This window comes from Micropterus salmoides, unplaced genomic scaffold (assembly GCF_014851395.1).
Source record: "Micropterus salmoides isolate LMB-PRFRI ecotype aquatic unplaced genomic scaffold, ASM1485139v1 Ms_hic_scaffold_4, whole genome shotgun sequence".
Classification (NCBI taxonomy): domain Eukaryota; kingdom Metazoa; phylum Chordata; class Actinopteri; order Centrarchiformes; family Centrarchidae; genus Micropterus; species Micropterus salmoides.
This window is the reverse complement of record NW_024043372.1, coordinates 30,422,158-30,444,865: the sequence shown is the minus strand read 5'-3', so window position 1 is coordinate 30,444,865 and position 22,708 is coordinate 30,422,158. Positions and strand designations below refer to the sequence as shown.

At 40.6% G+C, this 22,708-nt stretch overlaps 1 protein-coding gene across 1 annotated transcript; it reads left to right on the top strand.

Moving 5' to 3' along the window:
• Positions 1 to 282: 282 nt before the first annotated feature.
• On the top strand, positions 283 to 21,693 carry tafa4b (TAFA chemokine like family member 4b). Its single transcript, XM_038697625.1, has 5 exons — positions 283 to 432; positions 1,059 to 1,174; positions 8,738 to 8,893; positions 17,962 to 18,086; positions 20,683 to 21,693. Exons 1-5 carry the CDS (start codon positions 422 to 424, stop codon positions 20,692 to 20,694), a joined length of 420 nt encoding a protein of 139 aa, XP_038553553.1. The 5' UTR covers positions 283 to 421; the 3' UTR covers positions 20,695 to 21,693.
• The last annotated feature ends 1,015 nt before the right edge of the window (positions 21,694 to 22,708 follow it).

The window sequence follows — 22,708 nt, the reverse complement described above, 5'->3', positions numbered from 1 at the left end:
TGTGTGTGTGAGAGAGAGAGAGAGAGAGAGAGAGAGAAAGAGATTGAGAGCTGTGTGTGATAGCGGGAATCACATTCATTCAGCCTTGGGGTAGGTGAACCCATTGTAAACAATGGATCTGACAGAATCTAGGCCTTCACATCTCTACACCTGTGTGTGTGTGTGTGTGTATGTAGACCTTCATACAAGTCCATTGGAGGCCACTGAGGAACCCCAGGGCAGACCGGCCTCTCTGACCGAGTCTCTTTGTACTTCCTCTCTTCAGGGGCTCCTTCTGTTTGAGGGGAGGAAGAGGAAAAGCAGGAGGAAGAGGAAAAGCAGGAGGAAGAGCAGTGCTGAGATGTGAGTGAATGCAGCCATGGCCTGTACACCCTGTCCATAGAGGAGCGACTGAGTGGAAGAGAGATCAAAGAAGACAGAGATGACCAACAGGTGAGACGACGTCCTGACATACAAATAATGATTATGTTGATAATCAATTAGTATTTTTTTAATTAAATGATTCATTGTTTAGTCTATAAATAGTGAAAAACTAAATAGGGAAAATACTCACCACAAGTTCTCAGAAGTTACTTGTTTAGTCCAAACAGTTTAAAACCCAAATGTATAGAGTTTGTACAGATATAAAACAGAGAAAAGCAGCAAATATTCACATTTCAGGACCTAACACAAGCAGCTCTGCTTGAAAAACAACGATTAATCCATTAGCTTAATTGCTGTCTGTTCATTTTCTGGTCAAATAGTCATTTCAAATAGTCTGCCCCTATGTGAGAATACCCACAGTGTGTGTGTGTGTGTGTGTGCTGGAAGAATATTTTCTTCACGTCTACTCTGTTCTCGGGCATGTCATTTTTTTTGCCTTCGACCTTTGCTGTCTCACCTCTCACATTGTTTCTGTTTGTTCAAAAAGCAATATTTTTTTGTTTGCTGTGCTGTTTGCCCTCTTCCTCCTCCTTTTTTTGGGTAGTAGGGGTCCAACCTCTTCTCATGCCCTCTTCCTCCTCTTTTCCCTTCTGTGCTCCCTCTTTGACCCTCTCTCTCCACTATCCCTCTCTCAGGATGAAACTGTGGGGGAGGTCAGCTTGGCCTTTGCAGGTGGTCTTCCTCGTTGCCTTGGTGATGCTCTGCTTTGACCCGGTGTCCGCTGGAAACCGTAACCATCGGGGACCGACAGGTACACCAGGTCTTGCTCCGAACCCCCCTTCCAACACCAAGAGAGGTTAATTAGACTGTCACTGCAGAGGTAAAACACATGTTCCCTGAGCCTGTTACTGACTGAGTCATCCCGAACCTGGAGGAGGGGGCTGAGCGGGAACAACTTGCTCTGTCCCTCAGTATGACATAATGTAATCTAGAAGACACCTCGTTTTGGGCTTGGATACAAAAACACCCCTGTTTTGAATGATCTAACCCATACAGATATAGATGGCACTTAATCTGTCAGCAGCTGTCAAAACAAATAGATCAGTGTGGGTGTGATCTGATCTATTCAGAGTGGTTGCAGACATCCAGGAGTTCAGGGCTGATGCTGTTGTTCTCAAGCAGCCTGATTCTTAGTGGTTTAGAGTTGCTATAAAATAGGATGTATGTCAGGCCCATGACTTCTAATCCTCAGGCTGATAATTGCCCATGTATACATTAATATGCATAACTCTGAAGTACCCCCTTCAACCAAAGCACCACTTCACTTATTCCCAGAGACATCCATGAAAAAAGACACCATAGCCAGCGCTGACTTAATTGAGGCCCACAAGCTAAATATATTCTTTATCTTTAATTTCCATAAGTCATGGAGACAGGCCTCCCCTAACCAAAAAAATGACCAACACAGTCTTGTTAATATTTCATTGGGGCTGGCTACAGGGACAGTTGTGCTGAGTCACAACATCTTGCGCCTCAACTTGTTGGCGACAACCTCCCAAGTCACTTCTTCCTCACACTTAATTATGACAATTCCCTTAATTATCTCTTGGTTTCTACGCTCTCACTGCTTGTGTTTTGCAAGGTGACCTTTATGTGCCACAGAAATTCTACCAGCATCCAGTCTGTGCAGTGATTGTATTAGCTTCCTTTTGATGGAGAGGAGGCAGCCTGCTTACGGCAGGGACACTACTAATTGCAGGCCCTGTGTATTGTGAAGGTCAGCATGGGTGCCCGCCCCCTTCTTATTTCGCTCTCGCTGTGAAACAAGATGCCTCTCAGACCAACTGGTGCTTTTTATTAAAGGGTTTACTCTAATTGGTGGAAGTTTAGGACTTGTTGGCTGTGAATACCAACATAACACACACACACAGTGGTTTGAGGCTGAAAAATAATTGGCTGTACATTATGACTGCTAGATACATTTTCTGTGTTTTCTACTTAAGTGTTTTTACTGCTGTTTTGTTGGCAGGTCAGTGAGGCATTTGTTTTATCAACCTATTGTTACTGGTGATGTACCATTTGCTGCCACATGGTGGCTCTAGAGGTCAAAAAATGCATCTAAAAGTTTGTTTGTTTTTTTTGACCTTAGTCTCATTTACTAACTGTCATTCTCAGAGGCAATCTGTCAATCTATCTATATATATGCCCAGAACAATAATCACTGTGGGTCAGTTTCAGTCCCGACTCACAAACAAAATGCATGTAATTTACTTAGCAAAGGAAAAAGCTTTGCCCTCTCCTGATCCATATCTTAACACAATGAAACACAGAAAACAATCAACTAATGTATTCATTACTTCTTCTTATTTCCACAGTTGGACCTCTCACAAATAGAACAAGGCTGTGTAGAAAATTATGAAAGCTATTGCCAAACATGCAGCAAATACTTTAGCATGCCCATAAGATCTTTCATTCAATTTGTAAAGTCTTTTACTGTATTTTATAACAATTACACGGAGGAATTCATAAGCAGGTCACACAGTATATTGCATTCCAGACTTTCTTTGCTGGTAAAATGACTGAGCGTACTCATAACGCACTGAGAAGCTCTAAATGATACTCTTAAATCTCGGGCACTGAAATTCTCACATGCCATTTTTCTTTTCTTGTTTGAATGCTTGAAATTTGATTATTTGAGACCAGCAGTTCAGTCAGTAGCTCGCAGAAGTGATACACTTCCATGTGCAAAACTAATGGTGGGTATGGTGACTTTCCACAGCTTGTTAAAGCATGCGTAGCAAATAAACAAAATTGTTTTGGTTTCAGGGACCAAGTACTAATCCATCATTCAATGTACTGTTGTCCACAAATGATTTCTTAAATTCCCAGAAATATACATTCCTTCATGAATTCATGAAGTGTTAGTGTGCCCGCCTTTGCTCATGAGGAAAAAGATACTGTCAAGGCTACTGCTGTACTCATATGGGCACTTTACATTTTTATAAGCAAGCTTGCTGTAGACACAACTGTGTGTGCATCCATGCATGTTTAAATTTGTCAGTGTGTCCTTATCCATGGCTGCTTATAAGATGTCTCCTTAAAAAACAGCACTGGCAAGGTCTTAAGGAGCAGGTTTTAAAGGGGATAGATTTGTTGCGCAGGGGTACTCAGCTATACCAGGGACCTGTTATGATAATTAGCATAAAGCCTGTGGGCCTGTTAAACACTGATAATGTCAGAAGGATTGATGGACTGTGTAGGACCAGGGTGAGGAGGGGATGGAGGAGGGGAAGGAAGGGCAACGAGTGATATAAGAGGGCAAATACAGAAAGAAAGGAGGTAGGTATGGCAACAATAATAATGAAAAAAAAAAAACAATATTAGGACTCGGTCACAGCCAAACACCTACACAGAGTAAAAAAGCAAGTCCTGAAAAGTCAGCTGAACGGGAAAAACAAGATTCAAGCCATCAATACATACGCACCTGTCAGTCATCAGACACCCTGCTGGTATAAAATGGCTAGTGAGTGTCAAGGCCACTGTCCAGGATGAAACAACAAAGATCCAGTGAATACCTAAGGTAGCAGAAAGATCCCGACTAACAAACAGGTGATGGCTAACCAACCAGACATCGTGTTGATCGACAATCAGTAGAAGAAGGCAGCAGTGATAGATGTAGCAATCCCAAGCGACAGCAACATAAAGAAGAAGGAACACGAGAAGTTTGAAAAATACCAAGGGTTGAAATGGGAGCTAGAAAAGATGTGGAGGGTAAAAGTAATGGATCACTGGGGACAAACTGGGAGAGTGGCTCCAGCAGATTCCAACATTTAAAGTCTTTGTCCAAAAGAGTGCAGTCTTTGGAACAGCTAAGATACTGCGCAGAACCCTCAGAGCGTCTGGTAGACGACCTGAGCTTGATGATGATGTGTACCACCCCTATCTGATTACTGTAATCTTGCTCTCTTGAAACTCACCTGTGTTCCGTACAAGGATGTCCCCTCGACATTGACTTTGCTACCTTGGACAGATTTGGTAGATATCTGGCCTTTCATAGCACTGGACATGCTTGTCAAGTATTGACAGAGGAAAGACACGCTTTTTGATAAATTGCACAATGCTCCTTCTTGCCCGTGTCTGTCAGAATGCATCAATCGCCTGACTAACCCATCAGTTGAAGGTAGCTTGGTTTGTTGGCTGCCCACCTACTGTTACAACCCCCCACCAGCCTACCTCCCACCCCACCTCCCTTTGCCTGCCACGGGAATAGAAGCATTTAGCCATGCTTGAGAAGTCTTTTCATCTCCGCTTGTACTGGGCTCTATTACACTGAGATGGCCATAACAGAATGGTTTAAGGCAACATTGAGACATTAGATACAAAGTTATTATGTGTATTTAGCTGGAGGCTGACTGCTCAACACATGAATTTTAAGCAGATGAGGGGTGACAGGCAGCAGCTCTCTGAACAGGGGCCGGTGGGGGATGACAAAACTGACAGTCCTTAGAGTCAAGCTGCAGAACTCCAGTCTGCCCTCCAGACCACTTTCTGATGTGTGGGTCTTGGTCTTGTACTATTTTGATTGCTACTTCTTGGTTTTGGCCACAGGTAGATATTGACCCAGCTTTATGCTGTTCACTCCGAACATCTTCTAAAAACTCACTGACAACTGTTGACTATTTTTTGTAGGTTAGAATGGCTACAATGATTGTGAAACATTTTTGAACAGTTTCTTCTAAATGAAACACAAATCTAATTTGTGCAGCATTTTGCAAACTGAGACAATTTTGACAACTTTCACTTTTAGCCATGCTAGTAGCATGACTGTAGAGAGAGCAATTTCTGTCTGTCTGTCAGACCATACAGTCTATGATACAGACTCACAGAGCTGCTAGCTTGGCTGTAGGCTCCTAGTCTTGTTAAACTGAATATAAAATGCCATACCACAAACAATACAAGGAAATATCTTTATTATGTACTGAAATTGTTAACATTACATACTGAGAGTCGTTTGCTATAGAGACCTACATTTACAAGCTCACCTATCATACCGTCCCTTCATGCACATATTAACATATCCAACTACTTATTATTATTAATTATATTTTTCAGAAATTATAATTTATTCAAATCATTATTGTTGATTAGTTCCTTGGTATAGTGCAGGCTATACGGTACAATCATTGGTGCAGCATGATAAAGCAGCATGATTAAAGGTTTCTCTTTAAGCTGGGAGAAAAAAACAGCTGTCCATTATAAAAGCAAGGTCAGGATGCCATTGATATAAAACACAACACAAAAAGACTATTATTACTGCTCACACCATGGTTTTGTTCTTTACATGCATTTCTATGACCCCACATAGAAATGTTGCCACCTCATCACCGGACCTGTGAGTTTTACACTTCCAAATACTTTGACTTTGCTCTTGATTCAGAAGCAGAGAATAAAACCACAAACTAAACAGACTTTCGTGCACTCTCAAGTTGTAACATCCTGGATCTTGAGATATGATGTGATATATAAATTGAAATGTAGCTTATTTGTGCAGGTCTGAAGAAATTGATCATCTGTTGGGGCTTTAATATGCACACTTAGTGATCATGTCCGCACTCACACTTGGAAAGGCAACTGGGCTCTTCATCTGGAAAGTGGAAAATAAAACAACTTTAACTACAGCCTCTCATATCTGCATGATAAGATTTTCATGAACTTTTCAGGCTCAGGTAAATCTTACTAAAGTAAACTTCTCCACTAAACTGTCAAACGAATATAAGTGACATTTCAGAAATATTTTGTCAACTGAAAAAGGAACCTTCACCCATCATCAAATCATCATCAATGTAAAAATTTTGTTTCTGCATGCAGTTTGTTGTGCTACTCCCTGAAGGCCACACTGGCAGCGTCTGAAACATACTGAGGTTGTTTAGAGTGTCCTTTTGATCTGCCTGTGAAAGAAAGGCTTTTGAAATATTTGCTTGAAGAGCACCTTGGACTCTCTTTTTTCATTAAGCTGCAACTTACAGGAACAAGAAAACCCAACGGAGGCCCTTCTTTACGTAAATAACAGAAATCACTGAGAGAAGCATTTAGGCTTTTCTCTTATACATACATTACACCAGATCCCAAACTAATATTTTAAGGTTTAAATTAGCCTACAAAGCATTGAGAGACACACAAATGACGTTCAGGTTGGCTTATCTTCACTTGCTCACCCAAATTCTTAAAGCTTTACAGTTTTAAAGCATAAAATGACACGGCCCAAGTCTGATGTAGTCAATAAAGAGAGGAGACCTTCTGGCCTCATTATGTCAGCAGGAGGTGAGCTGCTCTTTGTTCTCTCTGCTGCCTGTGACATCACTTATCCTCCTCCTATATAACTCTCCCTCTCTCTTTTTTTCTGACGAACAAGGGGGAGGCTGATTGACCAGTCTTACCCAGTCACTGCTCTGCACTAACAGTGGAGAGTAATGATAATGAGTGCTGATTAAAACAAAGCAATTTGATTGCGTTTGAATTAGACTTTCATTTGTTTTACATTGTTACTCGGTGCTCTCATTGTGATGATTAGTTATAATTACGGCTGCACAGATAGTTCTTTCCCCATTGAGTTCTGTTCTGTTTAACTATATTGTAGATTTTTATCAGTATATAATGGCTATATGCGTTTGTGTGCGCGTGCGTCCGTGTGCGGGGGGCAGCTGCTCCAGCCTCAGGAGAGCCTGAGACAGAGAAGTGAGGGAAATGAAAGTGGAGGGATGATAGCGGAGGGGTGCCCTCAGAGAGCCAGGGATCATTGATGGGGCTCTCTGGAGAAGAGAACAAACAAACTTTAAATCAGAAAGGATGAGAGGGGCCATGGCCTGCAGAAATGGAACCCTCTACAGAGTGTGTGTGCGCTTTGTGTGCACTGAGTTTGTGTGTTTGCAGCTGTGTGTGTGTGTGTGTGTGTGTGTGTGTGTGTGTGTGTGTGTGTGTGTGTGTGTGTGTGGGCTCTTTTGTGCGTGCCTTCAAAGCTCATTCGGCTGAGCGTGAAAATTTTGGGGTCTGGTTAAAGTCACATACATAAATGAAATCTGGGCTTTTGGTACAGTACAACCAAGGTTTTTCCAGGGTTGTAAAGAGGCTTATAGGTAGTACTGTCGCCAGCAGGGTTTGCTGTGCTCGGTGCCAAAAACTCTCAGGAGTGCACACAGGCTTTGCGAGTGAAGATAAGGTGGCTGGAATCTGTTCAGAAGCCATAAACAAAGATTAGATATACTAAACATTTTACCCAGCATTTGTGCGTTTTTGTTTAGGTGGCCATAAAACCTTCCTCCTGAGAGATTCATGGGTGTGTAACTTTAGCATAGACACTTTACAACACACTGCTAAACACTGACATACAACAAAAGCCTATTCACACATTATCCTCGCATTATCCTGTTGTGAAGGAAACCTGTAAATGATGTTAAAATATAAACTACTTACATGACTGTCCCTGCCTGTTTTGGTATGTATCCACATTTCTCTTTAAGCACGTGGATACTAGTCTGTATAACAAAACACACTTTCCCTTAGGATGATAATCAAGGCAGATATTTGGAACATTTTGATAGCACTTTGTTTCTGTAACATCACACACACACGAACACATATTTTGCCATTGTGTAAAGATAATCAATGGAGGTGCTGATTGTGTGTCGTAGGTGTCAGGTGAAAAGCAGTTATCCTCATATTAATCATGACTTTCAGGATCATACTCACAGACGCTCAAATGTGGAGACATGCATGCAGCCGTCCATATACACACACACACACACACACACACACACACACACACACACACACACACACACACACACACACACACACACACACACATACAGACATACTGCATATGTACACATCCACAGATTGAACCCATAAGGATTTATCCTATTAGTGGGTTGCTGCACCATGTCTGTTCAACTTCTTTGCTTAGATCAAGTGGTTTATTATGTTTGATAGGAGTCCAAAGAAATTATTATTTATCATTTCCTGCTGTTGTGTTTTTTTCTCCTGCACACAATGACAACAACAGAGTCGCTTCTGTGTCTAAGTTAATGAGGGCACTTGGCTGAGAATAAAAGCAAAGTATCACTAAAGAGTGTTTACTTATGAATCAAAGCGTATGAGGCTGGAATAAATTGAGGAGTTCATACAAAAGTAAATAATTCAGCATTGTTTAATCCTCTGAAAAGCTGATGGTGTATGTTATTTGCAGCACACGTTTATTTGAATTAAAACTGATTTTTTTGCGGCAACAAACTGTCAAAACACCAATAAGTCATTATAAAAGTCGGCGAATTTCTTGAAAATAATCCCCCTCTCCTCTACTTTCTCTTTGTCTCAGTCTCATACCAGGTGAAGCAGGGGACATGTGAGGTGGTGGCCATCCATCGCTGCTGTAATAAGAATAAGATTGAAGAGCGCTCTCAAACCGTCAAGTGTTCCTGTTTCCCTGGGCAGGTTGCTGGCACCACCAGAGCCAGACCCTCCTGTGTGGAAGGTAAAATCTCCGCAACCCTGTGTGTTTGTGTGTGTGAATGTGTATATTCGTATATCCTAGTGAAGTACTGTATTTTGAGCCCCACAACTGAGATCATTCCCTATGGGTATAAGACATTAATACTTATTTAAGGATAGGCTTCCTTTTTCTGTAAAAAACCAGCCACTTGAAACCTTCATTTTTCTTTAAATGTACTCTTAAGTAGCAGTGTTAATAAAATTCCACATTGTATCAACACTGCATTAAAGCTATATGACACCTACTTTCAGGAAAGTATTCAAACACAGAATGGTGTGTTTTTATTTAAATCAGAGACAAATATTTGAGATGTCTTGTGCATCATTTTCCCACAATTCTGCAGTAGGCCCTTTGCAATTCTGTGGGAACCTCTTTAGCATCTTTCAGAAATTTTGGGACCATGACAAGAATTCAAAATGATGTTTTGAATGTCTGGACGGTGCTTGGCTGCACAACACTGTTTTTGTAATTATTGATGCACTGCTGAATCCGACAGTGTCAAAGAGGCTAAAACGCTTTCAGTCATCTTGTATCATTTACGTTGCTACTTAAAACATCTTGCCTCAAACAAATCATTATCTGACTTATTTGGAGATATTAGTAAAATAAATAAATGAGTCCATTGCAGGAAAGATACATTGTGTTGGATTGCATTCTGTGTGGAAAGTGATTTTTTTAATGCCACAACACAGAAAGACACTGCTTTTTTTCTTCTAGCACAAACAGAGTTAAATCTTTTAAATGTAGTTGGAAACATGAAAAGCTGATGAAAAAAATGACACCTGTCTATCAATCTTAGCAAAGCCACATAATAAAGAAACACACCGGGGGTGATACGGGGAGCCAAACAAACATAGAAAGAAAGAAAAAATAAACACTTGGCACTAAGAATATCCCTGATTTCAAATTGAGCCCGGGAATAAATGTCCACCATGGCCTTCTTTGTTTATGGTAATAATACCAAGACGTCACAGTTAATCTACCGATTATTAAAGTTATTTTAATACACATACACTGGAGAAAGGATGTTTTTCAGCGTTTAGCTGAGATGAAGAAAATTGTACCGTCTGCTAGTCCGATAATGTGTGGTTCATCATGTCCCAAGGAGATCATGTAACATGAAAGGTAAAAGCCACTAATGCAGGTAATGGAAGCCCAGTCACCAGAGTCTCCTTGCCTCCTTATTCCCCCGTGTCGTATGAAAGGAGAAGCAAATATACAACAGCTGTCGACCAAGACTGCCTCGGCCTCAACACTGGAAATTGAAACTGCGGTTTAAAAGGCCTGATTTTATTTGGGACAGCATTCCATTTCATATCTTCGGGCTGATTGAGCATATGACAGGTGGTGATAGAGATAGTATTTTCTTTTAATCTCTTTTATAGGTCAAGACATCAGGCATTAGTGAGGAGGAATCCATATAAAAGATAAGGAACATAATATTTGATTGATAACACAAGCATTGGTGTGAGGGAAGTTATGAGGAAAAAAGATGGGTAAAATCATGACATCAAATCATTATGTTGTTCATAGTACAGAGCAAATTATCCAAGGAGGTCAGCTCACACATACATAGCAAGCACATACAGTATAAGTGTGTTTGTGCCGGTTAATGTGTGCTGTGTCTGTGTTGTGATGAGTGCAGTGATGATAGACAGATGGAAGCTGCGGGTTGTTTTCTTAGACCTTTGTTCCACCCGTTTGTCCGCTCCACGAGCTCCTTCCCAGCAAGAAACAAGCTGTGTCACTGACCCCTATCATCTACAGACGCTCCGCTGAGATCACAGACACACACACATTGTCAGCCAACTCGATCCAATCATGCTGTATTAGCCCCCTACCAGAGGAAAATACATAGTTGTTGAGTAGAGCCAGTGAATCTCCGAAGCACACGGGTTATTCAAACTGTTAAGGTCAGCCTGGGGGTGGAAACTGAATCCATACTCACACAGACCTGAAGGACTGATAAACCCAACACAAATAGAGACTTTGATAAGATGTGTGGACGATGTAATGAAGGGCTGTATTTATCAGACTTGGAACTTGATCAGGTTTGCAGTTTTTGGTTTGTTTATTCCCTATGAAAAAAGAGTGTATCCGCACATTAGCACCCTAATCCAGTAAATGAATGATATCGTAATTATCAAGAGAGAAAATAAACAAATAAGAAAAACACCTGATTCACCCTGCACTACCTTTAGTTTATTCACTTCTATTGACTCAGACTCAGTACTGTAATGGTATTTGGTATTTAAAAACAAAAGGGTTGCTTTATTTGAATGGTATTTTAGGAACTCTAAAAACAAGGAATACATTTATTTTTTGGTTTGATGAATCATTTAACTGTTTTGCAAGATTAAAATTGCATTGTCTTTTTGATGTTCTTTTTACCTTATTAAAACCCAATGAGTAGAATTATTATTTATTTATAAGAATTATGCTTTAGTAGAAGTATTAGTGGTAGCTCTTTGCCACAAACTGGGCCTACACATTTTAAGAGGGTGGCAAAATACAGAAATGACCTACATTAGCATTGTTATTAGGCCAAAAACTCATTCACACTCAATTACATTTATTGTGAGTTGGTCAAAACTGTGATCAATATTCTAATAAATTTAGGAAAAGTCATGGAGTATCAAGCTGATAAAACTATAAGAAAGTTGTTTTTTGTGCTGTTAACGAGGGCCCAGGGTCTCCAGGACCCCAAACAAACATTTTGGTTAAATAACTTTTATTTATTGTTTGTTTTTCATTTGCAACCTAATTACCCACTTTCACTTGCTCCTTAGTTTTATTAGCAAGTAGTTTTTTCCCTTTGAAAAGAAAGGAGCAAATGTGTTTGTATTTCACTTCTGATTTTCTGTGCTGCATGCATGTGTCCATGCACCTTCCATATTTAGCAGTCACTGTTATCCATGAAGCACCTGGCTTACCACCTCCATCCATTGTGCCGCTGTTCCTGCATGTGGCCAGTAGACGGTGCTTTTCCCATTCAAATGACTCAGTCACAAGCACACTTGCTAGTTCATTTCGGCACTGTTTTCACCCAATAAAAAAAGTAGATTTGCTGTTGAACCTCTTTGATGAGTTCCTAGATGGGAATTGCGTGATAATGATAAAATCAGGCAACCATAGCAAAGATGATTGGCTCTGTAATGAAAGCTGGGATAAATAAGGAATCATGTGAAACTTAGCTAGCCTTTCAGAATAGGCATATCCCTGGTGCTTTGCTTTTGTTTGTTCACCTCTCGGGATAGTTTGCTAAGAGGAAGGAATGACACTGATGAGAAGCTAATAGACCATAGACTGTGTTACTGAAAGTTATTCGATAATAAATTATTTTTGATGGTCTTAATCCCCCCCCCCCCACACACACACTCACACACTCACACACACTCACACAAGCAGCTCAGTTCCTCCATCACCAGCCATGAGGTTTTGAAATTTCCTATTCAGATCCCACCTCTGAGTCTCACCACCTCTCGCTTCCAAATCCAGTGCTCAGCAGCACTTATCTTATGAGTCACGCTTGACCTCTGTGATCACAGTTACAAAAGATCTCACCTCATCCAACACTGTCTTAGGCACAAACACACGTCCATGCAAACACACATCCACACACGCTACTCTCACCTTTTAAGCCTGAGCACAGATGGAAAGAGACAAACCTCTCTCTGTAGCCATAGTGTAAATGGAGTTACATTATTCATGCTGGCTGAAAGAGGAGTACATGGCAGCAGGTCCCATTACTGTGAGACCAACTTTTTCTAGTGAAGTCCATTCTTCACAACATCTCAGCATTCTGTTCCTTGATTTTTTTATTTGCCATGAAACACACTTCTTTTTGTTTTGACTTTCTAGTAGAATTAGTGGTGTGTTATGTGTGTAAATGAAGAGTTGAAGAGTGCTGTAAGTAGTACAAAACAGTTTTCAGAGGTAGAATTGAGAATAGCCAATAAATAGAGGTCAAGAGGTTAATCTGTTTTGTTTGGTGACAAACTAGCTTGTCTAAGTAAACAAAATGTGTGTCCACTGTTTGGTTTTACTGCAGTACCATTCAGGGTAAATACAATGTTTTTTGTCTCAATTGGGTTTCTGCCAAGTTTAGTTAAACTCACATGGCTAGTTAGGAATGTATTTGTTATGTCTTGGGCTTTTGAGCACCTCCCGGGAATTAATGTAAGTCTGCGCAATGTCAAAGTCTGCATTCATAATATTAGCATCAAAAAAAGTATCTCATTATTACTCAATTATTGATTCATTAATGTGTAAGGGGCACTTTAATGTTTTAGCTGATACAAAGCTAAATGGAGCCATTTTATATACTGCAGGGTCATTTAACCTAGAACAATGTGCCACATTAAATTAACCTCTTTGCTTTTATCTAAGAAAGTAGTTACTGTAACCATTAGGTGAATGTAGTTTAGAGCAAAGGGTACAATATTTTACAGAGACAGTACAGAGTGACATGCCAACGCTGCATTTATGTGTTCTCTGAGAACCAGTAAAAAAGGACTTAAAATCTTTCCAGCATTAAAGTGTGTTTGGTGATGGAGAAAGACGGGCAGCACAGAGACTTGATAAAAACAGTGGATGAGTGGATTTAGTTTGGTGTGTGGTTTGCTGAACTCAGTGACAGACAAACTATGTTTCATTACTGGGCAGAAATGTAGTTTAGTTGTTCAGCACACATCCACCTGCTGTTGTTTACTGTATCTGCTCCATAATGTCATGCTTTTGACATTTTGTCAGTGTGTTCCTGTGTATGTGTGTAACCGTTCACCGTGTATAATCCTTTTCTGACAGTTTTTCCGCTGCACTTGTGTTTTCTCGTCATGCATACCTGGGTGTGCTGGCATGGCTGCGTGAGCCGTGGCAACAGAGATACAGTATGTTAGTAAATCATTGTAGAAAGAGATGGATGCTTCTCTCCAACTGCTTCTGCACTCCAGGATCACTGAGTGGAACAGATACAATGCCTGAGGGTATCCATACCTCTGGGTCCATCCCAAACTTCTTGTTTGTGTGTGTGTGTGTGTAAGAGAGAAAGAAAATGTACATCATATTACCTTTAAATATTAATGACCTGGGAGCAAGGGCACAGGACTGCTTGTGATTGTGCCTGACACCGCACGGTGGGGACTGCATACATGTACACACACAACAAACAGAAAGGAATCTATATGTGCACACATGCAAATGCACAGTACACAGGCCCATACACACAGATATAGCTGTTTGCGTTGCTCCATTGAGTGAGCTCAGATAGTACATTTGTTAAGTATTAATACGCACTCTAACAGACATACGCCACAGTGCACATATTGTATCAGTATGCCTGTCAACAGCCTACATCTTAACAATACCACAGGATATGTAGTTACTGAATTTGTTTTTTTTTAATCAAAGGCTAATCTATTATTCTTTATCATGTAACTTGAATGACTTGAGATGAAAAGGTTATAGGTGAAGGAAGTCCCTTTGAACTTGCATAGTTGATGGAGACGTATTCAATTTAATTACATAAAATTAATTTTCTATGTCATTGTTGGACGGTAGAGTAAGTTGACTGATTGGCTTAGTGTGAAAAATTCTCATTCATATAGTGTTAGATATATCAATTAAGCCTGGTTTTGGTCTTCCTTCCTTCTTCCTTGCAGAAAAGGGTGTGAAGTGAATGTTTGCTTATTTCTAGTGAAAATCTGAAATAATTCTTCCACCCAAAGAAATGGTATGGTGTTTTTTTGTCATTAAGCACTTGTTAAATATCTGCGGATGTGGCACACGGCACACATTCTCAGTGTTAATTGGCTGATAACAAGGCATTCCATACACGTAGCATAAAGGCTTATATTTGGTCATTGTAGTCTAATTAATACTTCAATTATGTGAAGTCACAGAATAAACATGTGGATGAGAGGACCTGCAATTTCAACTTTGTCCACTTGATGTCACAAACATGACAATGACAATTCAGACGGCACTGCAGGAAGAAATGAACAGAAGCTGTGTTGGGATGAATCCTCACACAACACAAACAAAAATGAAAAGGTGCAACAATAACAGGCATAACGATGAGTGACATTTATCAAGTGTGCGTGAGAGTGACGTGTTGTGATCAGTAAGAGGAGAGACAGAGCTGTAGGCAGCCTTGTAGCGTGAAACCTCAGCAGACCTTATTTAGACAACCCCAGAGACTAGGCGAGAACCTGGGGAATAACATAGCCTCAGTCCCTTGTGCTGCCTAATCACCTGCACCTTAAGCAAAGCACTGTCTAGACGTTCGCCCTCAGCTGAGCCTGTGCTGAAAGTTTGAGAGAGAACTTAAAAGGGAACCATTTTGAGTGCAAATTCCATTGTAATGAGCTGATAGTAACTGTAATGAAATGCCTCAGCTGTAAACCCTTTTTTAATTAGCATATGCACCTTTTGTGAATATAAATATACACTGTTAATGAGACTGATGCAATTAGAGTAGGAAGCTGAGAGGTACTCCATGTGTTATACACATTTTTCCTGGAGAATATGCATCATTCTGTCTATTTCAAGAACTTGGCAATGATTCATTTTCACATTTACTTCAATATAATAGTGGGGAAAAAAGTGTAAAGTTTTCAACTTTGCTCAATCATTTTGAAACTAACTGAGCTAATAACGTTATTTAAGTTTTTCTGGTCTTCACGCATCGACCAATGTGACTCGGAATAATGAACAACTTGTTAGCTTTGTAGCTATTTTTTTTTTCTTTTTTGTTTTCAGTCTTTGCTTTAAGCTAAGCTAAGCTAAGTTTAGTGACTTCTGGTGGTGGCTTCATATTTACCACACAGAGTGGTATTGAACTTCTCATATATCCCTTGACAAGGAAGCAAATACTTTCACAAAATATCAAACTATTGCTTTAAAGTAGAGTTCAAGATGTCAATTCAGAGTGGAAATCAAATGCTATACCTTCAGAAACAGTTAGGCAGAAAGAGTAGGTTTGTAGGCCATTTATATGGCAGCCGACCTCAAAGGCATGACAGTAAAAGGGTGAATCCAACTAGCACCCATCAGCAGCCTCTACACATTTTCTATTCGTAGGGCATGGAAAAATATATGGTCCCAGAAGTGATGATCTCAGAATTAACTAGGCCTACTGTACACACACTAAGTGCCTTTGTAATCTTTTTATCATTGACCTGTTTAGACCTGTCTGTGAGTGCTGTCCAACATCTGAACTATCCATGACATCACAGGCCTCATAGCGGCTGCTGATAATTCTCTGACTTGACAGGCAGGTGCTTATGTGTTGTGCCCGCCCTGCCCCACAGTATAGCATGAGATAAGCTGTGGGGAACGCTAACTCCATAATAACACTCACAGGCCATGCCCATTAGCTCTAAATAACACTCTTGCAGTGAAAAGCACCGTCGTCGACACCATAATGGCCACATTAACGAGCATTACACAGCCATTGGTTTTTAGAACCGCTTACTGCCACTGAGCTCATGCATCATAACAGTGTGTTCAACATTACGCTCCGTGATGGCTTTTTTTCTTTTTGGTTACTTTGCAACTTGGCTTTGGCTTCCTTCTTTTCCTTGCATATCTTACTGTCTCTGACGTTGCATTTGTGCTGCCTATTTTCCACTCTGCCTCAGTTCATTACTCACGTTCTCTCTATTCTCTTTAGTTAATCTACTCCTTTCTCCTTTGGACTCAGTGATAGTCATTCTCAAACAGCCTCTTTCCTCCCCAACCTTGTCTGCCTGCCTCTCTCAGTTCCCCTTGCAGCTTATTTCCACTCTACAAAGATGTTTTCACCTATTATTTAGCCTTGTCTTCCTCCCTCTTCTCCTTCTTCCCTCGTTTTCTCTCAGTCACAGTTTGCTTTTTACATGATGCTTGAGAGGATCTGTCCATGTTCTTTTCCATTATGCAGTTAAAAGCACCATCAATCCACGAGTTTAATGAAGTTGGAGAAACGGGTGCACTCATTTATCCCTCCCAGCATCCACACTTGAGACAGGAGGATGGATGGAGGATGAGTTAGGAGAGAGGGAATTGAGTTATTCTCAGCTGTCGGGCTGTCTCCTGTCTAGACAGTGGGTCAGATGATCTGGAAGATTTGAGTGTCAGCTGCTAAGGCATGAGAAAACTTTGGGTTTTAACGCTGGATTAACTGTGGATCAGGCCAAGTTCTGAAGCTATGAAAATTTGATACAATTGGGGAAATTTGGTTTCAATCAGCTTGAAAACAAAAAACGGAAAAAGTTTTTCACAACATTGCATGGAATGCAAGAGAGAGTTTCAGAGAGGGCTTTCATGCCTGCAAAGATCATACAGTAGATTAAAAACATTAGTGTCTTTTGTCTCAAATACACAAGAGGAGACGTGGGAGAATGCTATTTAATTGAAAGCATTGCTTCATTATAATCCTGTTCTTGCTTTCTGTATTAAGCAATAGGAATAATTAAAAAATGTGTGACAAAATCACCCCTGGGAGTAGTGACAATACAGTATCTATTCAAAGACCTCTGTTTTGTTAGAACATCAGCAGCATTAACAGGTATCCATATCTGATTTTGATTGTTTATATTCCCGTTTAGTTATTGCTGCCCAGCTATGACAGTCAAATCATAGTCATAATTCCCCTGTTCTGTCTAATTTCCTTTTTTCCCCTCTCGTGGATGACATGCTTACCTATTCCATAAAGGCTTTAAAATCCCATGTTGAGGGATTACATTAATCTGATTAAAATGAAAGGAGGGTTATTGCTATACATTTTAGCACAGTTATGATATTAAAGATGAAAAAAACACTGCTGAGAGATACTGAAAGTTTGAACAGAACCATGGAGCTGATTGTACTATAGTCCCAGTTGTAGGATCAGCACCATGGACAGCGCTGTGACATTTACTTTGTAAATATGTGCTGTGGGCTCATTATTTCAGTTGTTATGTTATACTCTTGCCTTTTGTCATTTATCCAGTGCTCTTCATCGTATCATAGTATCCATTTAGTAACCTTACCGTTTTTCTTTTACTCTAAACCTCAATTTCCTGCTCCAGCCTCCATTGTAGCCCAGAAGTGGTGGTGCCAGATGCAGCCGTGTATGGACGGAGAGGAGTGTAAAGTCCTGCCTGACCTGACTGGCTGGTCCTGCAGCACTGGCAACAAAGTCAAAACCACCAAGGTGAAAAGAATGTCTGTCAGTGTTTGTATACAAGTGCAAGTGTGACCCTGTTCGCATGCCTGTCTCTCTTTCTCTCTCTCAGTGTCTTACTGACACTGAGTTGTGTGTACATATTCTGCATCTGTCAACTACACATGCTGGTGATTTTCTTTCATTTTTGCCTGTGCTGTTTTACGTGCATACACAGTATCGCCTGGGAAACAAATGATGTCCAGAAAGAATAAATGAATGTATTACTGAGCATCTTCCCGCTTTTGATCAACCATTTGATGTAGCTAGGGCTGACCTGATCTTCAGTTGAATAGTTTTTTCCCTCCTGTGAAACACCTTGCTTCACTTAGTGTCTGGTAAACAAACCTTCAACTGGATAACTCTTATTTCTGTTTTTCATACTGTATATGAAATGAAAGAACTTGTGTGAACCAAGAATATTTGAAGATAATCTTATAAAAAAAGATTGTTTGGATCTTCAAGATGCCCATGAGAGTAGTCAAATTTAAGCACTCATTTCAAAAATCAAAAAAAGATTATGAATAAAATACAGAGCTAATCAACAAGCAAACCCCGCAGTGAGCCTTAATTAAGATCAACGCTATATTTTGGACCTTTTAGACCTAGCCTACTACTTATCCAACAGCCTAAAAATTTGACAGGTGATGTGAGACTTGCTACTTTGTAGCTAAACTTAACCATGATTGACCTGTTGAGCAGATAAAACACACCTCTGTGTCGGTTTTCATTCTTTTCAAATCTTAGAGGTTTCTCCCGTGTCGAAACGCCTCACAGATGTTAACTCAGGTCTCCCCCCTTGCCTGGTCATATGACTTCTTTCTCAGGTTGTACTCTTCAGACCTCTCTTCCTCTTTGACTGTTTCTCGGCCATCTCTCCTTGACTGAGTCCAGCATGTTCAAATGTGCTGGCTTTGTAGAACTCTCTCCCCCACTGCCTTCTTGCTCCATCACTCCTGTGCGCTTAACACTAACGCCACCTGTTGTTGATTGGCTGGAATAATGTTGTGGCAAGATCGGCACCACTTGCTTTGTTTTTCATTTACAGTGACAAGGCTGTGTTTTTCTGGTCTTTCTAAGCACACACAAAACAGAGAGCTAGCTAACAGTCTTTGCACCACACAACCACTGTTTACACCACATTTTTCCATGTAAAATGACGCTATTCAGATGAGCTAAATTGATTCAAATGAGGGCCCTTCATGGCCCTTTGTAAGCTGTCGAAGTATGAAAGTTAATTTGTGGAACTGACGACTGGGGTGTATGTATATAAGTGGCAGAGTGCATGTCAGGGGATGTAGCAGGTGCAGTTCATTTACAGGTGAAAAATGAAAAAATAAACAGTTGTGAGGGAAGTAGTGCAGGCGCCATAGGAGTAATTGCTCGAGAGATAGCATAACATCACAACATCTGTCGCATTCATTAGAATGCATTATGGTTGGGGCCTTCCACAGAGGCTTTACAATTAAGAGTCATAATTAAATTGGTGAGTGGGATAGACTGAGAAACAGAGGCACTGCTGGGCTCAGTCACAGGCAGTGGAATTAATGACCCTGGGCCTAACACCAACTCTGGGACTGATAGGTGCAATTATCCTCATTATGTTGCATGTTGCCATCTCTCTTCTTCTTTTTCTTCTTCTTCTTCCTTTTCTTTCTCTCTTGTTCTGTCGCTCCCACCCTCTCTGACTAGCTGATCAGCTGAGAGAGGAAATGAGGCGCCAATGGCTGACTGCATCAGTGGACATTAATTGTGCATTTGCAAGGTGCTTTGGGACCGCGGAGCAGTTACTTGGAGACTTGGTGGCAGATGTCACTGAAGATAGTTGCAATGAGACATCGATTCCCTGGCAACTGCTCGCCCTGCTCTCTCACTCCCTCTGTGTCTCTCTTCTTTGTCCTGCATCTCTCTTTCTACCCATGACCTCCATTGAACACCTCACCGTCTTATTCACCATGATGACCTACATCTGTCCATCTCTTTCACTCCCACACAGCGTAGGTGTGCTGTAGACAGATGCATAGATAGCCTGACTGAGGCACCACAACACTGCTTATTAAGGAACAGCAAAGACACTGCACCATAAGATACATATTTCCACATTCCCATTTCATATGTCTGGCTTTATGATAAAACATTTACAGCATTTTTCATTGCTAAAACTGGATATATATATTTCAAGCAGATTTTTTCATAATTAATGCACATGGGATGGGGTTTGTTGATGGAAAACAAGCTCTATACATCTCCAGTTGTATGCCTTCAACTTACTTCCTAAGTGTAAACAAACCATTACAGCTCTGAGACATGTGAAATCCAGCTTTAGCAGTTGAGACGCTCTTGGTCCCTGCAATCAGTCAGCCAGCTGGACAGGAAAAAAAAACATTTTCAATCCAATGAGAAAGACAGAGAGCCAGAAATAGAGAGGGAATGGTTTAATTTGGAATATTCTCCTCTGACCTCTGATTGACTCTTTCAAATGAAAATATACATTCAGCAAGTGCGATGTGGGACAGAGTCTATGTAATTACATGTCTCTGTGACACTGATTCTCTCCTCTTATCTATGGTATTGTTTTTTTTTTTAGGTCACACGATAGCAAGAGAGCCACTGAGCCACGAGGAAACCTGAAACTCTCCATGTGGAAAGGATGGATGACTTACACATATTTACTGAAAGATGGGGAAAATATTAAGGGACGGACTGCTATCCATCACAAAACAATGGGATAAAATGTGCTCATCAAAAACTATGTACACATGGCAACATGGAGCCAAACATACAGCATATACAGTATGCTGGTTGGTGAGACCAATGGACTACATTTATGGACACCCAGGGTACAACTGAACACAAATGGACTCTTATTTTCCAATAATGGACAAAGTGTGGATTGATCAAAAATGGTCAATTTAAAACACAGATCAAGGATTTCAAAATATATATTTCAACAAAGCATTTGTGGATGAGTGTGAGATGTGAACTAAAAGCTGTGCTTAGAGTGCTCCTGGACACAGTCCAGCCCCGTTGTCAATATGTAGAGCTGATAATTTGGGAGAAATGAAAGCAATAGCAGCTCATAACTAGCAAATAGCAAATTAGCATCAAATTGCTCTTGTGGGTCAAGTCACTACCATGAAGACTGTTTTGGGGGAGTCATTTTGCAGTTCTAATTAGGAATTGCCGGGTAGGATCATAACAACATATTAAAAATTCATGTAAGATATTTGCACTAGTTGAAACCGTTTGGGAATGTTTTGTTTTTCTAGATATCTCCCATCTTTTGCTGTGAATGTTACATGAAATTGAAGGTGAGCATTTTGTAAACTGTCTAACACTTGAAGTAGATAAATGTATGTATTATGGCCCATTACTCCTGAGTAGTTATTGGTTAAAAATGGCTCAGACTATTGAGCCTCGCTTACATACAGCTTGGTACAATATGACTAGCAAAGTGTGATTCATCTGTCTCAGTTTTGCCCAGAAACATTTCCAAGCTCAGCCTTCAAAGTTATATATCTTTGATCTATTATATTCAGTCTGTGACATCTCTTATGTTAACTGTTAAACGGAGACCCATAAAATGTTCAAACAAGGAGGACAAGTTGTCTTTACACTGTTGTTTTACTTTATTGGAAATGTTTTCTCCTTTCTCTCTCTAAATGTTCAGGTTCTTAATCTCTAAAAGCACTGTAAATACAAAACAATGAATTTATGAATAGGGGTCTTTTAACTACCTTTATTAGGAGAAACAGTATGTTTTTGTGCGCGCATTGCCCATTGATTGCTTCCCGAATCCTTCTCCACATCAATGCTTTATTGAGTTACACTGAAATAATTGCCACCTATAATGGCAGTTCAACCCTTTGCAAACATGTTTTTCCCCATGATCATTACTGTACTGCTTACAATAGCGTAGTGCTCCATACAACCAACTTATATCTCTCCATTATCTCTGTCCATTGTGCCTCTCACACCCCCTTTTCTTTGAATCTTTCTGCCCCTCTCTGGTGCCCTTCTCTCTCTCTTCTGCTGCATTGCATATCATACAAACGATGGCACAGTGAAAATAGTTTCCACACACTTTGTCCCACACACTACATCTTTATTTCTCAGCTGTTTGCACTAGTGGGTTGATTTTTGATCTCATGCTTTCCAAATCCATCTCAACTACACACACATCCAAGTGCAAGTCTTTCTCAAACTGTATCTGTCTGCCTCTCTGATATGTGAATGTGTTGGGTCAGTGTGCCCAGGGGTTATCCCGCTGGGGGGCTGCTCCTCTGCGAATGAGAGCCTCTGCTTTCAGGCATGCTGTTTTGTGAGCTATGATAAATCTATGGGAGCTGAGCCGCTGCCTCTCCAGCTCCCGTGCTGAGCTCTTTGCCAGAGGGAGCTAGGGGACAGCAGGGCTACCGGTGGCAGGCAGCTCCACTCTCTCATTACTGAGAGGCCTGGATAGCACTGGGGTTCTCTTGGGACCACTGACATGGAATATTTTTAGGCCTACGATGCAGCACTGCAGTTAGGCCAGTCACACCACAATGCTCTTTCCTTGAGCTGCGTCTCAGCAACAATGGTCCATTTAGAGTGGGGATATGATGGCTTTCTGC